At 37.6% G+C, this 15,651-nt stretch overlaps 1 protein-coding gene and 1 non-coding gene across 2 annotated transcripts; one reads left to right on the top strand and one right to left on the bottom strand.

Annotated features, from left to right (window-relative positions):
- Window positions 1-2,395: 2,395 nt before the first annotated feature.
- On the bottom strand, window positions 2,396-2,555 carry LOC130462184 (U12 minor spliceosomal RNA). The gene has a single exon (XR_008922315.1). It is a non-coding gene; the product is annotated as a U12 minor spliceosomal RNA (small nuclear RNA).
- On the top strand, window positions 2,521-6,263 carry LOC110798267 (uncharacterized). The gene is made up of 4 exons (XM_022003440.2): window positions 2,521-2,873; window positions 3,434-3,504; window positions 3,734-3,869; window positions 6,022-6,263. The coding sequence occupies exons 1-4, from the start codon at window positions 2,711-2,713 to the stop codon at window positions 6,099-6,101; spliced, it is 450 nt and encodes a 149-aa protein (XP_021859132.1). The 5' UTR covers window positions 2,521-2,710; the 3' UTR covers window positions 6,102-6,263.
- Window positions 6,264-15,651: the final 9,388 nt, after the last annotated feature.

Genomic DNA, 15,651 nt, shown 5'->3' with positions numbered 1-15,651 from the left:
GTAAGGCAACAACTTTTGTATATGTGGTACAGATTAGGATGGGATTAACTAGACACATGTTGTACCTTTTTGTGAAAATATTTTGATGTATAAAAAATGACTACTTTGATTATTAGACACATGTTCAAGAAAACAATAATGTTCAAGAAATTCATTTACTTCACGGGAATCACAACTAGTCTTATCATGGTAGCAAGGAATATCACTACTATTACTCAAACAAGAATGAAACAAACAGTCACATGTAATTCATTTATTAGTGTGCATAAACAGTTTGTTTACTGATATTCATGAGTATTGGCTTGATAATTTCATATGGGTACTGATGTTCATGAGCATACATAGTAATGGAAATAGGAAAGTATCATAGTCTTGCCTTAAATAATAGAAAAGTCAGGTGCTTTTGTTTTACTTATATGAGTTACGAATTTGGGGATTCTTAGACCTTTTTTTCATTGCATTAACAACATAAAATCTTCTGTAAAACCTTGTACTCATATTTATGTGGAAACTTAAACTCAGAAATTCAGGATGCCCAAATAAGCCACAATATTGAAAATTAGGTACAAAGCTTTCACGCCCAAATTTCTAGCAAGAGATAGGGGCAGGGGGAAAGCTCAGCATACACGAGAAGAGGATCGGAAGAAGAAAATTTAAGCTACTTTTTATAATAAAGCTATAAGCCTCTATGATAGACAATAGTTAGAAAGAAGATAAATTGCTAATCTGCTATAAATTGCTAATCTGCTACCACTTAAGAAAAGCAGCCAACAATCTTGCTAATTTTACATCCAACTCTTCAGGTAAAGTTCTGGTGCATTTTTTGAGTATACATGTTTCATAATTTAATACATGAATAGTTTTACATGAATATTTATGCATATCATGTGTGAGTAAAAATAGAACTAGCCTCTTTCATCAACCAATTGCAAACAACTGAAACATCAACCAATTGCAAACAACAACCCACAAAACAATTGCATCAACCAATTGCAAACAACAGAAACATCAACCAATTTCATCAACCAATTTCATCCAAGAAAAAACATTTTAGATATGAACAAACAACCCACAAAACAGAAAATATTTCAAATAGGAGAAATTAAAGGTGAAAATGAAAGAGAGAGAAAAACAGTAACAAACCTGGAGATGACCACTGATATCACCCAATTTTAGGCTTTTTGACACTCAATTTTGAAGGAGATTCTAATAGTCTCCTCCATGTTTTCTTGTACCCAGCAAATGTGTTCTCTAGTCTAACTGGCACTTCCTCCGGCGTTTCGGGGACAATTTGTTCATCACCAACATGAGAATTAAGAGGCGAAATTGGCTTAGGATCAAGAACACGATCATGAACAAGAAAATTAGAGTGATAGAGACACGGAACATTACCAGATTCAAGCCAAGCACGAGGGTCTTGTGACATTTGTGACGGAGAAAATGAGAGATCTCCATGACTCTCACTTGTTGCTTCCTTCTTTGTTGGAGTGGTGAAACCGTTTTCGGATCTCACAGGAGGGGGCTGATACAAACAAGGAACATCACCAGATTCGAGCCAAGCAAGTGGGTTTGCGTTTCTGAACTTCTCAGCAAAGTTTAGAAACTCAGAACTCAAAAATCTTGGGGAAATTGCCCCAACTGTGAGATCTTTGAACTCCGTATCGTCCTCCCATGAATAAGTGAGGGGTATAAGCTCCTCAAATGAGATTGAATCAGTATTCCTTCCATCAAACATAGCAACTACGGATCTGGATTTTTAAGAGATTCAAAGGGGCGAAAATCACGATTTTTAAAGGAAAAATACGGAAGATCTTTGAAAAAAAAAATAGGAAATTTGATGGGAGATGACGATTTTACATAAGAGATGGAGATTATTAGGGTTTGGGATGAAGAAAGAGATGGAGATTTTTAGGGTTAGGGTTGGGGGTGAAGATGAAGAACAGAGAAGACGGAGAACACGAGAAACATAGAAGAAAAAGAAAAACTTCTCTCTCTTTTTTTTTTGAATAAAATATGATGTGAGATTACTACTTAAGAAAGACGGTGTTCTCTTTTTTTTTTAATAAAAATTTCTTAAATAAAATAGGGAGGGAGTAGTTAGGTGTAATTAAGTTTATTTAAGTAGTAATGAGGGATTATCGTAGAAATCAATGTTGTTTATGTAAGGGTAAAATAGGGTATTCATATTACAAAACTTACCAAAAATGGAATTGTGTCATTTAAAAGGGAATTTCCTTAAAAGAAATTGTGTCATTTAATTAAGAATGGAGGAAGTATATAGGAGTTCTATTTAAACATAACAATTTAATAGAATCCGTGCATCACACGGGCTAAAATCTAGTATTAAATATAACAAACGACACGGAGTAAGTTTAGATATAGAATTGGGTGGGTTTGGGAGGCCTGCACAAGCGAGTTCTGCAAAAGTAAGCAGCGTCTCAACTTGGCTAGCCTATACCCCCTCCACAAATTATTGCGCACCAATTTATATTGATAGACGCTGCGGTCGGTTCTCACCGCCCGCTTTGTTTTCCTTACTCATTAGTTTAAGGCAGTTTGTTTAATCATTCAAAACTCTTACTTATACAACTCCAAACCAACATCGTCTTACCTTTTGAACGATATGGGACAAACAAAACACAAAACTCCCTTCATTTTTTCCAACCAAACCAAAAACAAATGACTGAATGAAAGAACTAAAAGCAAAGAAATGGAGACACAACAACACCAGTCTTGGAAATTGAGATTTTCATTCAAAAATGCAACAATTGTAGTTTGTTTGTTAAATTTGGTCACTGCTCTTTTCTTGCTTCAAGGTTTTTTTTCTCCTTCCTCTTCTTCTCGTAGATTTCCTCAAAATCATCCGAATTCAGGTAAACCAATTAAACTTTCTTACTAAGCAATTTTTAACATCAAAGATCCAATCTTCAGTTTTAGATCAATTAGCATATATCTACACATCCACAATGGGGGCCTGACTCTGCTCGAATTCGTATCAGTTGAAGTCCAATAGGTTATGGATTGCCGGATAAGTGATTTTTTTTAAAGCTTTTGTAGTTTCTGGGTTATGATGGTTGATTTCCCAAAATCTAGAAAATCTGATTTATAAGAGATTTCTGTTGTTGTAGCTGTTGATTAGTGTTGAAGTGAGCAGCATTTTGTATTTTGGGCAATTTTATGTCTTAATTTGCTTTGGATTATAAAAAGAGATTGCAGATCATCTGAATTGTTTGATTTTATTTGAAGTTGACTTAACAGGTTTTCATGAATGAATTTATTGGGAAACGTTACTTTTTAACCTTCATTGTTGCACATGAATGAATTTGTTGCGTTTTCATGAATGACTTTTTCTTGAATTGGGGTTCAGTTGCAAATTGCGTGCTTCCTGTGATATAGCAGCCTGGTGATTCAGGATTTTGTTCGTTTAATACAGTTAAGCTTAGTTATGCCAAGGAATCTGAGGAGCTTCGAAGAGCTATGCAACCATTGGAGCTGATTCGAAGAGTATGGCTTAGTAGACTTGTCTTTTGAAGAGTTCTCCAATTAGTCTTTTGATGCATTTTGTTCAAATTTTGTCTGAGGTTTCAAGTGTGGTGTTAGTCAAGGTTGGGATTAAATGGCACTTATATTGTTATTAGATAGGAACTGGAGCAACCAGCAGTCATATTTCATATATTGATGATGATGTTCGTATGGGATTTGATTTACAATTTTTTTTTCTTGTCACAATTAGGTTAGGGAAATTGAGCGAGAATCATATACAGAGCCAGAGACAGTTCAACATACAGAGACGAAGCAGACTGCTGCAGTCGATCTGTCTAAGAGGTTAACCAATGCCCGCACTTTTACTGATGCAGCTAGCATAAAAGGTTGGTAAATGGCCAGTTAATTCCTGACCCTTGAACATTCTCACATTTTTGCTATTCCTTGATAGATGATGTGTTCATCTAGTGTGTCTTTCATTCTTCTGACAGAGTGGTCATCTTAATGCTTGTTAAATGGAAGGTAAGATTTTTCTGAGATGAGGTCATGATGGGCATTAACAATGACTCTACCAGCTTTAAGAATCTATCTTTTCCTCGATCTATTGTGCTTGTTTAAGACCTGTCTAATTTATATGCTGACAGATTCTTACAGACCAAAAAATGTATTACAATTTCTTAGTTGGACCATAAAAATTGAGCTGTTGTGTCATTATAACAATTTTGTCGGGACAACAAGTACAAACAACAAACAACAAACAACAAACAAAGAGACTGAACAAACCCTGATTCCTTTTCTATCGGTACCCATTAACGTCATGCATGCCAAATATTTCTTCTTACTTCTATTGTACTGAACCGGTTACTGGTCTTCCATCTAGCATAAACCCGAGTTGATAAAGATTCCCTGCTATTGGCTAAGAATGTTGCATCCGCTTTTTATGCTCCACAGAGTCATCCGCTTCTCTTGTCAAAAAATTGATTAATGAGTGTAATCTCAATCTTACTTATAACAGATCCCATTTTGGAGACTAACATAACAATGAATCCATAATGAATTGCCCAAAGAACGATTTATCTAATCCTATTCCGAGCTATTAGGTCCGTCCTCCTTCCTGAAATACGGAATTGCTAATAAGTTATTAATCCAATCAGTGATATTGGTACCAAGAGACGAACCTCTACAGTAAGTAGTGTTCGTCCTCAGCCAACATTGACTGCTAGTGCTCTATGCATAAGTCTCCAAATAAACAGTTTCCACCTAGTTAGAATCTGTAAGGCCCAAAAGTGTTTCCAAGTCAAGACCCCTTGTCATAAGCTTCAGACACCGACTCTCCATTAAATGAATAAAAACTGATTTAACTATGAGATCTCCCGAATCACAACCTCTCCATTCTAGAGAATCACCATGCTAATTCATAAGTAGGAATATGAAGGGAAGTAAATAGTTTCTCTGGATGAGTGACATGAGTCCTTATAGAAACCATTCTGTTAGAGTTGAGTTAATTTCTTCTCTCAGGGGATCATTAGATCATCTTGGTTTTTGAACGTAAAGTCAGAATCTTTATCCCATTTAATTATCCCCTCCGGATATCAACTGATGGACCTGATCCAATTTGCTTGTAAACCTCTTCCTGCACTATCCTATGCTTTTACACAGGCTTTGAATCCCCAGGAGCCTTTATGAGAGTAGGAGTTATGAAACTATTCTCAACCGCAGAGGAAATATTTCCAAGAGAGCTTTATTGAATAAATCAATGTCCCGTAACTCCAGTCCTCCAAGCCTTGCTAGTACTTTTCTTGGCAGCCTGAGGCGCCAGAATCACAGTTTCAAAGCACATTTGCTCAAAAGAGACCCAAGATTTCCATTTTCTAGAAGCAATCTTCTGCTGGGGACAAGGCCAAGTATTTCCAGGAGGAAGCTCTCTTTTTGAAATTATCATTCAGTCCATTTAGTAATCTTGAACTCCAACCATTCACTGCAATGTTACAACCCAAATAGCTTCTAAGACTGTCTGAACACGGGGTTCCAACTTCCATGAGTCATTTGAAATTTTGAATAATAGCTACATATTTTAGTTGATTTTGTTCTTATTTTAATTTTACGGGTGCGTGCAGAGTGGATATCCAATGGCTCATGGTAGCGGAGTCCAGTTGTATTTCATCCTAGGCATATATTCCTAGTTTTTGGTGGGGAGGGGGACTAATACAAGAACCATAATAGTATTCCCAGTTGATGAAAATCAGTTAAAAGAAGTTGATCCACCAATAAAATTTGAACCGGAAATCAAAATCCTTGTGAACATCCTTTTCTGAACATCCTTGTGTCTGGCAATAATTTTAAGTTTCTTTATTGGAAAATTTATTCAGTCAATAATTTTATGCTTGGCAAATGAAGCTTATATCAAAAGGTACTTTGTGTTTATATTTAATCAAGGCATTGTATATGTATCTAGTTTTTGATTCAGAAATATGTGTGAGCATTCTCATCTGTGTTGTAATCTGTTTTTAGCGACACTAATGTACTCTATTTATACAGCTTTGGAAGAATGGCGGAAGCGAAAGATGGAGCGTGCCAGACAACGGGAAATGGGAAGAAACGCAACAGCTGCCTCTTAAGCAATATGAATATTACTTTCCTTCAAACCGGTCTTGTAATCTTCTTAAGCAATATGAATATTACATATAGAATTTGGATGTCTAGCTGTCAATTTTTCAGTAACTTTACGCGTAAACAGGTCTGAAGGTCCTTAAACTATGCCAAAAGGAGCAGTTTAGTCCCTCAAGTTTCAAAAGTAGCATTTAGGTCCCTCAAAATGGATGGAAAACGCTGCTTTTTGTTTTCCGTCACTAACGTCTGTTAAAATGATTATAATAATATAAAAATTGATTTAAATAAAAGGAGAATTAATATACACGTAGTTTAATGATTGAAAATAAATGATTTTGATGAAAAGAAGCCTTTTCCAATTACTTAGCCTTTTCAACTTATTTTTTCTATGTGTACACGTGGAAACCCTTCCAACTTCCCTCGTTTTTTTTGGTTCCTTCTTAATAATTTTTTGGCGGTGTTTTTTTTACTATTCCCAACCCTATTTCCCCCTCTTTCACTTCCTATTTATATGGTCCCCCCCCCCCCCCATTTTCACTCTCAGTTGTCTTTTTCCCATTTACTCACTTAAACACTAAGAGAAGTTGAAGTTATTGCTCTGAGTTTTTCTCTGCAAAAATGGATTCTTGCGTATCCAACAAAAGATCTGCTGCTTCCAAGTGGGAAGGTCTCCCCAGGAAGAGGCCAAGAATTTCCAGATGGGACGAAGGTGTTCCTCATGGTACTTTCATTCAATTTGTCGATTTTTTTCAATAAATGTTTTCAGTTGAGCCATGATAAGTTAGGGCTTTTTTGTTAAGAAACTTTTTCCCAAAATTGGTGCATGCATTATCTTGATAAAGGTGTTTTATATGTTAATTTAAACAATCGTGGGCTGGTTTTGCATAATTTATCAATTGAAGTTGGAATTAGGGTTTCGTCCGTTTTTACTTTCCAATTTTTAATTTGAATTGATGCTTGCATGTTCTTGAAAATGGTGTTTAATATGTTCAATTAAACAATTGTTGCATAATTTGGAAGTAATTTAAACTAGATTCTGTAGAATTTAGGGTTTCACTTACTGTTTTTGTTTCACTTAAATAAAAAACAGAGTTTGCTTAATTCGAATTGATGCTTGCATGTTCTTGAAAATGGTGTTTATTTAAACAATTGTTTCTTAATTTGAAAGTATTTTAATCTAGATTCCGTAGTAATTAGGGTTTTACTTACTGTTTTGTTTTCACTTAAATAAAAAACAGAGTTTGCTTGATATTGACTTTGGTCGTTACTTTGACTTTAGGAGTCCTTGCTTTGAGGGAGGCACACTCCTTTGCAATCATCAAGACATCCTCATGAATGAGATCTTCCCCGGGCTGGACTGGGAGGGGCAGGCTGCTGTGCAGGTGGTCTGCAAGCAGTGGCGTAGGTGTTGCGCTACCGCCTCCCATACCACTACCCTCAAGAATGCTACCGTGCGTGGCTGCGTGAGTGGGTGATCATGGACATCATTGAGAATGATGGTCGTGACTTCCACGCCTGGATGGACAAGGACATGACCGTCTACTTTGACGGCTTCCCCCTCCTTTTCAAGGAGGAGGAGGAGTAGCTGTTGGTGGAGGCCATGGAGGGGTGGGTGGTAGTGGCGCTGGTGGTGGCCCCTCTTTTGTCAAGCTTATGATGATCCAACTTGTTTATAGATTTGTTTTTTTTAAATTTTCTAGGACAATCACTACTGTCATTGCAAAGTAGGTTTTTGTGGAATGTGACAAGTGTTGGTTTTTGGTATTTGTCACTGCTATGACAGTAGTTTATACTTAACCGTAGGTTCCTCCCTCAATAGTGGATTGAGGTTTGAAATGTAAGGGTTGAAGCCTACCCTTTTGTAAATGGAAACTGGAATTATCTTGAATGAATGAATGAAATATTTCCTTTTGTTATCTCTTGTGTTGTTATTCAAGCTTTCATTTGGTTTGATTTCTTAAAGTTTTGTTCTTTTAATTGATATTGTTTAACTTTGATCAGATGTTGATGATTTGGCTTTGAACCCTTGCATATATGTGCATCATGGTGGTGAATGGGTTGTGCAAGGTGATATGGTTTATAGTGGGGGGAGGGTGGATGTCTTTGATTACATCCATGAGAATGCAGATGGCAAATATGTTAAGGAATTAGTGGATAGTTTAGTATACTGATATAGAGTGTAACACCCCGACAATTCCCATTTTCTAAAATAACCCTTTTTAAATATAACTGTAGGGAATTATCAAAGTATTATCGCCCGTGTGAAAACGTAACAGCTTATTCAGAATTTTGCAGCGGAAAACATAAAACTAACTTTTAGGTTCATAAATAATCTTATTACATATTAGGTCAAAACCAATTAACTGAAATAAGGAAATACGAATAGTACGATAAATTTCAAATTAAGTTAACAAACAAATCATTTAATAAAGCAAATATAACTACAAGCTCTCTAATCCCGATCCCAATGATGCATCATCTTCAAATCTGTAGATGGGCAACGCTTATTGATCCTTAGAGACTGCTCACCAAAGATGGGTCATCACAGGATCAATAAGGCATAGCCATGATCAACACACACAAACAAAGCACGTAATCAGCAAAGCTGAGTACTACATACTAAAACAATAATAATCCTAACATGATACTATTAACGAACAACCCTAACATGATACTAATGAACATAAACAAGGGCAGACAAAACATGATAATTTGACGACCATACTTAACTAGACTAGGCTAGACTGGACTGGACTTTTATAACAATAATATTATTTTAGTTGAAATAGGCAATGGACCGAGTTTTCTAGCTAGAGGCTTCACTAAGGAAGACGAGGTACGGGCGCGACTCCGTAACCTCAGTGACCTGCGATATCGAGGAACGTTTGAATAAAAAAAATAGGACACGGTGATCAATCCGGTCCGAATTAAAGGCCATGGGCTACCACCATGAACCCCAACTCATGTTTGTCCGTCACTTTAGACGTGCACAGTCTAAAGCTATTGTTACTCAGTTTCACTTTACATGATTTACAAATTGACACCCTGTTATGACTCAACAATCACATAACGCATACAATCCACATTTATTTACAACTGTTTTTATCTTGGAATTGAGTAAGTGATCACAAAGGCATCAAACAAGACTCATTCCAATTAACTCCAATTCTTCCTTTAATACTGATCTACCCTGTATGTGGGTATAAGGTTTCAACTTACTAAATGAGGTCCTCGGCCCTCATAAAGTAGTGAAAAGCTAAAAGGGAACAACAATTCACTAATCTGAATTATATACAAAGTAATCTAGTGTTCCCAATCAAACATGTTTGTATCAATCATCCATACTAACATGCTATAATCCTCAAAATGCAATATAGGTTCAATATGTCTAACCAACAGTATTAAACATGCAATATTCAACCTGACTAAATTCATCAACGATATCAACATAACCAAGTTCATCAACAATTCAACATGGTTTCAACAATTAGCACACATTCCAAGCACACAAGTATGTACGTACCTTGTGTAAACAAACTGATAGGCCACTTTAACACTTTCAAAAGTCGCCTAAAGAGAATTCTCCGCCTAAAACAACCAACAAGTAATCCCAATCAATTTCTAATCATTGGCAACCATAATAGAGCATTCTAAATGCATCCTAAACGTATTTAGAACTTTCTCCAATATCAAAACTTAGACAATTGCTTTCCTAGCATCATAATTATTGAACTAGTGATTGAAATTCGTTGAAAACTTTTTGCAAACATCGTACTCTAAATTTTCAGCAATATAAATTCATTTAAAAACTTCACCAAGGTCAATCTACGTTCCTAGTATCTCAAAACAACCAATTCAACAATCCATACTCAACCTACCATGATTAATAATCATAAAAACTTTGAATTTCATACTTTAAACCATCAAAACCAATATTTCAATGTCATTAGGTAATCTGAAAATCAATAACTTTATTATAAATTCATATAATCTTAAATTTATAATTTAAATCACAAAACCCATAGCTTTAATTCAAGAAAACATAATTCAAACTAATAAATCATGATTAAGCCCTAACTTAATTTTAATCAATCAAAACTGAAAATTAATTCGTTTTTAATCTCAACATCAAATCTGAAAATCATATTCACCATAAATATTATAAATTTAATTTAAGAACATAATCTAAATTAACAAGCTTTAATTTAAAATAATTAGTTACTTAGGGTTTAAGAAAGTAACCAATTCAAGAAGGAGGAGAGAGAGTTGGCCGGCGGACGGAGGTGGCTCGCGGCAGGGGCTGGGCACGGCGACACACGGTGGTGCGACTTGCGGTGGCTGCGCGAATCAGTGAAGGCCAGCCACGAAAAGGGAGGAGGAACACGTACGAAAATAAAAGAAAAGAAAAAAGAAAGAAAAAGAGGAAGGAGGAGAAGTCACCGTGCTCGCGGCGGCGGGAGGTGGTCGGCGGTAGGGCAGTGCGACGACGTGAAGGAAGGAGAGAGAGAAAACGGTTGAGGGGTGGTGTATGGTGTTGTACGTGATTTTCAGGAGGATGGAAGGAGGGTTTCTTTTCTTTCTTTGGTTTCACGTGAGGATGGAGGGGAGAGAGGAGTATTTTTGTTGGGTTTATTGGTTTGGGCTTTGCCCAATTGGGCTAGGAGTAGGAATTTAGGTTGATGAATCCAAAATGTTTAGTACTTGTTTTCTAATTTCAATAGAACGTGGTTTCGAAATTCGAATTCGTTTTAAAGTAAAATTCGAAAATACATTTTGATTTCATAATATTAAAAGTATTCGAAATGAAATATAATAATTACATTTCAATTACATATTCGTTTCTAAAATCCGTAAATTATGTTTAAATATATATTAATATATTAAATATTAGTTAAAGTATATAAATAAAATTACGGGGGATTACAATCTACCCCTCTTAAAAGAAGTTTCGTCCCGAAACTTGACACGAAAATTCACATGTCTTTCCAAACTTTTCAACTTATTCTTATTGTAGAAGTACTTTGTGCCACTCTTGTGCACTCTTTTGCCAACTAAGAGCTACTTGTAATACTCAAGAACACATTTTCTTATGCGGAGAATCTATTTACTTGCATCAACATGTAAAAACAAGCATGAAATGCATAAAAATACCATAAAAATAGGTAAAAAGCGCGAATTTCTATCGCATTCTACCCCTCTTAAAGAAAACGAGTTACGCCCTCGTAACTCACCTCAGAAAATAACTCTGGATACTTGATCTTCATTTCAGCTTCGGCTTCCCACGTTGCCTCTTCGTACTCGTGGTTCGACCAAAGTACTTTCACTATGCTGACGACCTTATTGCGTGTACTACGCACTTTCCTATCAAGGATTTTCACAGGCCTTTCTTGGTATGTGAGGCTACTATCAATCTGGATTCTCTCAGGCTCTAAGATATGACGCTCGTCAGGGATATAGCGCTTTAGTTGGGAAATGTGAAACACGTCGTGCATCTTTTCGAACTCCATTGGCAAGGCTAACTTGTATGCTACTTTCCCTATTCGTTGCAGAATCTCATATGGGCCTACATACTTGGCACTTAGCTTGCCCTTTTTCCCAAATCTCATCACACCCTTGGTTGGTGATACTTTCAAGAACACTTTATCACCTACTGCAAATTCATCATCTCTTCTTTTCAAATCCGCATAGCTCTTTTGCCTATCCTGGGCAGCTTGAATTCTAGCCTGAATCATTTTTACATTCCTGACAGTCTCCTCAATGAATTCTGTTCCCAAAACTATATTTTCACTCAAATCATTCCAGCAGGTGGGACTTCTACACTTTCTCCCATATAGTGCCTCAAAAGGTGCCATCTTAATGCTTGCATGGTAACTATTGTTGTATGACAATTCGATCAAGTCTAGATGGTCTTCCCAACTACCCTTAAAGTCAATCGCACAAGCCCTCAACATATCTTCCATAGTCTGGTTAGTTCTCTCAGTCTGACCATCGGTTGCAGGGTGGAAATCAGTGCTCATTTTCAAAGTTGTCCCAAGGTTCAACTGGACCTTTTGCCAAAATTTCGAGAGGAATCTTGAATCACGGTCTGAGATAATATCGGTTGGGACCCCATGCAACCTCACTACATGATTAATGTAAGTCTTTGCAAGCTGTTTCTTTTTCCATGTCTCCTTAATCGGAATAAACACGGCTGATTTTGTTAGACGGTCCATAATTACCCAAATGGTATCATTTCCGTTCTTTGATCTAGGCAAGGCAGTAACAAAATCCATAGAAATGGAATCCCACTTCCATCCAGGCACTTCTAAAGGTTGAACTTTCCCCATGGGTCTTTTGTGGTCTATTTTGACTTTCTGACAGGTTAGGCATCTAGACACAAACTCAGCAACTTCCCGTTTCATATTAGGCCACCAATAGATTTGCTTCAGGTCTTTGTACAACTTGTCACCCCCAGGGTGCACAGAATATGGAGTATTATGCCCCTCATCCATAAGACGTCTCTTGAGTTCTTCACACTTTTGTGGTACACACCATCTCCCTTTGAACCTCAAACTACCATCCTCATGAATCTTGAAATCCACTTCCTTCCCTTGACCCATCTTTTCTTTGATCTTCCCTAAGTACTCATCCCCAACTTGACTTTCTCTAATCTCCTCGAATATGGACAACCCCAATGACAATGCACTCAGTTTTGCTTTGGTTTCCCCAGGATTTACTATTTCCAGGCTAAGTTTCTGCATGTCTCGACACAACTCTTCAGGCACTACCAAGACATTCATACTATGGCTAGATTTCCTACTCAATGCATCGGCAACTACATTTGCTTTCCCCTCATGGTACTGAATGTTCAAATCATAGTCCTTGATCAACTCTAACCATCTTCTTTGTCTCATGTTGAGATCTTTTTGGGTGAAAATGTATTTTAGGCTTTTGTGGTCTGTGAAGATCTTACATGTTGCCCCATAGAGGTAATGTCTCCAAATTTTCAAAGCGAAAACAATCGCAGCTAGCTCTAGATCGTGGGTAGGGTAATTAGCCTCATATGGTTTTAATTGACGCGACGCATACGCAATCACCTTCCCATTTTGCTGTAACACACACCCCAACCCATTCTTTGACGCATCACTATATACCTCAAACCCTTCATTCCCATCAGGCAAGGTCAAAACAGGTGCTGAGGTTAAACGTTCTTTGAGAATTCGGAAGGCTTCCTCACATTTTTCGCTCCACTCAAATTTTGATTCTTTCTTCATCAAGTTGGTCATGGGTCTTTCTATCTTTGAGAAATCTCTCACAAATCTCCTATAATACCCAGCTAGACCTAAGAAACTCCGAATATCAGACACATTATTCGGAGTAGGCCACTCACTCACAGCTTGAATCTTGGCAGGATCCACAGAGACTCCTTCCTTTGACACATAATGTCCCAAAAATGCTACCTTTTCCAGACGAAACTCACACTTAGAGAACTTTGCATACAACTGGTTCTTCCTAAGCGTCTCCAAGATAACCCTCAAATGTTCATCATGTTCCTTTTCATTCCTCGAATAGATCAGAATATCATCAATGAATACCACCACAAACTTATCTAGGAATTCATGGAAAATCCTATTCATCAAATCCATAAATATGGCGGGTGCATTGGTTAACCCAAAAGGCATTACTGTAAACTCATAATGGCCATAACGAGTCCTAAATGCAGTCTTAGGAATGTCTTTCTCAGCTACCCTCAATTGGTGATATCCCGAACGCAAATCAATCTTTGAGAATACACTTGCCCCATTCAACTGGTCAAACAGGTCATCTATCCTAGGCAAAGGATATTTGTTTTTGATTGTTACGTTGTTCAACTCCCTGTAATCAATACATAGCCGCATACTCCCATCTTTCTTTTTGACAAACAATACTGGAGCTCCCCACGGTGATGCACTAGGCCTAATGTACCCCTTGTCGAACAAGTCCTGCAATTGTGTCTTTAACTCACTCATTTCTGGGGGTGCCGTCCTATAAGGTGCTTTGGATATAGGTGTGGTTCCGGGATTTAACTCTATGGTAAACTCGAGGGCTCTAGCCGGTGGCATACCCGGAATCTCATCCGGAAATACATCTACGAATTCTCCTACGATTGGGACATCCTCTATCTTTACCCCAACTTCCTTACTCACATCTTGGACACTACAGAAAAATAGTTCACACCCTTTATTGACCAATTTCCTCACTTGCAATGCGGAGATCACCCCAAAGTTCCTAGACTTCCCAAAACGTCTATATGATATTGATTTCCCAGTAGGGTTCTTTAGGCTTACCTTCTGAATCTCGCAATCTATCCTGGCCTTGTATAAGCTTAGCCAATCCATCCCCAGAATCACATCTAGGTCCCCCAAACTAAATTCTATCAAATTAGATGGAAAAGTGCAATCTTTTATTTTCAAGGGCAAGTTCTTAAATAATTTCGTACACCTTATGGTTGCACCAGTAGGCATACTAACAGGTAAATGAATTGCCTCAAAATCTACTAACTTCAAACTTTTAACAATAGAGGACGAAATAAAAGAATAAGTTGCCCCTGAATCAAACAACGTTTTAACAGGTAAGGAGTGAACAGAGAAAGTACTCGAAACTACATCTGCAGAACGTTCAGCTTCATTTCTACTCATTACGAATAGCTTTCCAGGAGCCTTGTTGTTATTGTTGTTTCCATTGGCAGGTTTGTTTTGGTTTCCCTGGTTATTTGGTGCCCCAGCAGGCTTCGAACCTTGGTTCCCCGAATGGTTAAACCCTGGTTTCCCTTGGTTACTACTCCCACCACCATTCTGCTCTCTCTTCTGCTTTGTAAAGCACTCATATTCTCTATGCCCCTTCTTACGACAATAGTTGCAGATTACCAATTCCCCCTTATAGTCCTTCCCAGGGTGATTGTTGTTGCACATCTTACAGTGATGCACTCTGTTAGGCTGGTTTTTGTTGGTGTAGTTATTCCCCTGGTTGTTTCTTCCCTGGAAATTACCATTACCATTACCATTACCATTCCTATTTCTATTCCTTTTGAAGTTCCCCTGACTTCCCCCAGCATTAAACTCTTTCCTTTTATCCCCAACAATAACATTCTTCTTGTCTCTCCTGGTCTGTAGGCCATAAATATGAGCAGCTCTCCCATACACAATGTCTAAGGACGTAAAGGTTTCCCCGCCTAATCCCAGTTGGATCTCATCGGTTAACCCCTGCTCAAACCTCTGAGCCTTTAGCTCCTCAGTAGCTACCACCTCAGGTGCAAACCTCGACAAAGCTATAAACTTACTGTAGTATTCAGCAATGGTTATATTTCCCATCCTAAGGTTGATAAACTCCTGTGCTTTCTGCTTCCTCATAAAAGGAGGATAAAACTCCCCCCTCAAAGCAACAATAAAAGAATCCCAATTGAATCCCTCAGCAGCACTTAGTCTAGTCCCATTTTCCCTCCACCAAAGGTCGGCCTCATCTTTCAGGTAGAGGACAGCTTGGCCTACTTTCATATGCTCAGGACAGTTTACCGCCCCAAATAGTTTCTCAAATTCTCTG

The sequence above is a fragment of the Spinacia oleracea genome, chromosome 5 (assembly GCF_020520425.1).
Source record: "Spinacia oleracea cultivar Varoflay chromosome 5, BTI_SOV_V1, whole genome shotgun sequence".
NCBI classification, from domain to species: domain Eukaryota; kingdom Viridiplantae; phylum Streptophyta; class Magnoliopsida; order Caryophyllales; family Amaranthaceae; genus Spinacia; species Spinacia oleracea.
The sequence above is the reverse complement of the archived record's forward strand: the minus strand, read 5'-3'. Positions and strand labels throughout refer to the sequence as shown.

Bases quoted from the DNA above. Each gene is read 5' to 3' on its own strand.
- LOC110798267 (XM_022003440.2), top strand. From the start codon at position 2,711: ATGGAGACACAACAACACCAGTCTTGGAAATTGAGATTTTCATTCAAA. The intron at 3,505-3,733 runs GTATGGCTTAGT...TGTCACAATTAG, and splicing joins CATTGGAGCTGATTCGAAGA to GTTAGGGAAATTGAGCGAGA. The intron at 3,870-6,021 runs GTTGGTAAATGG...CTATTTATACAG, and splicing joins TGATGCAGCTAGCATAAAAG to CTTTGGAAGAATGGCGGAAG.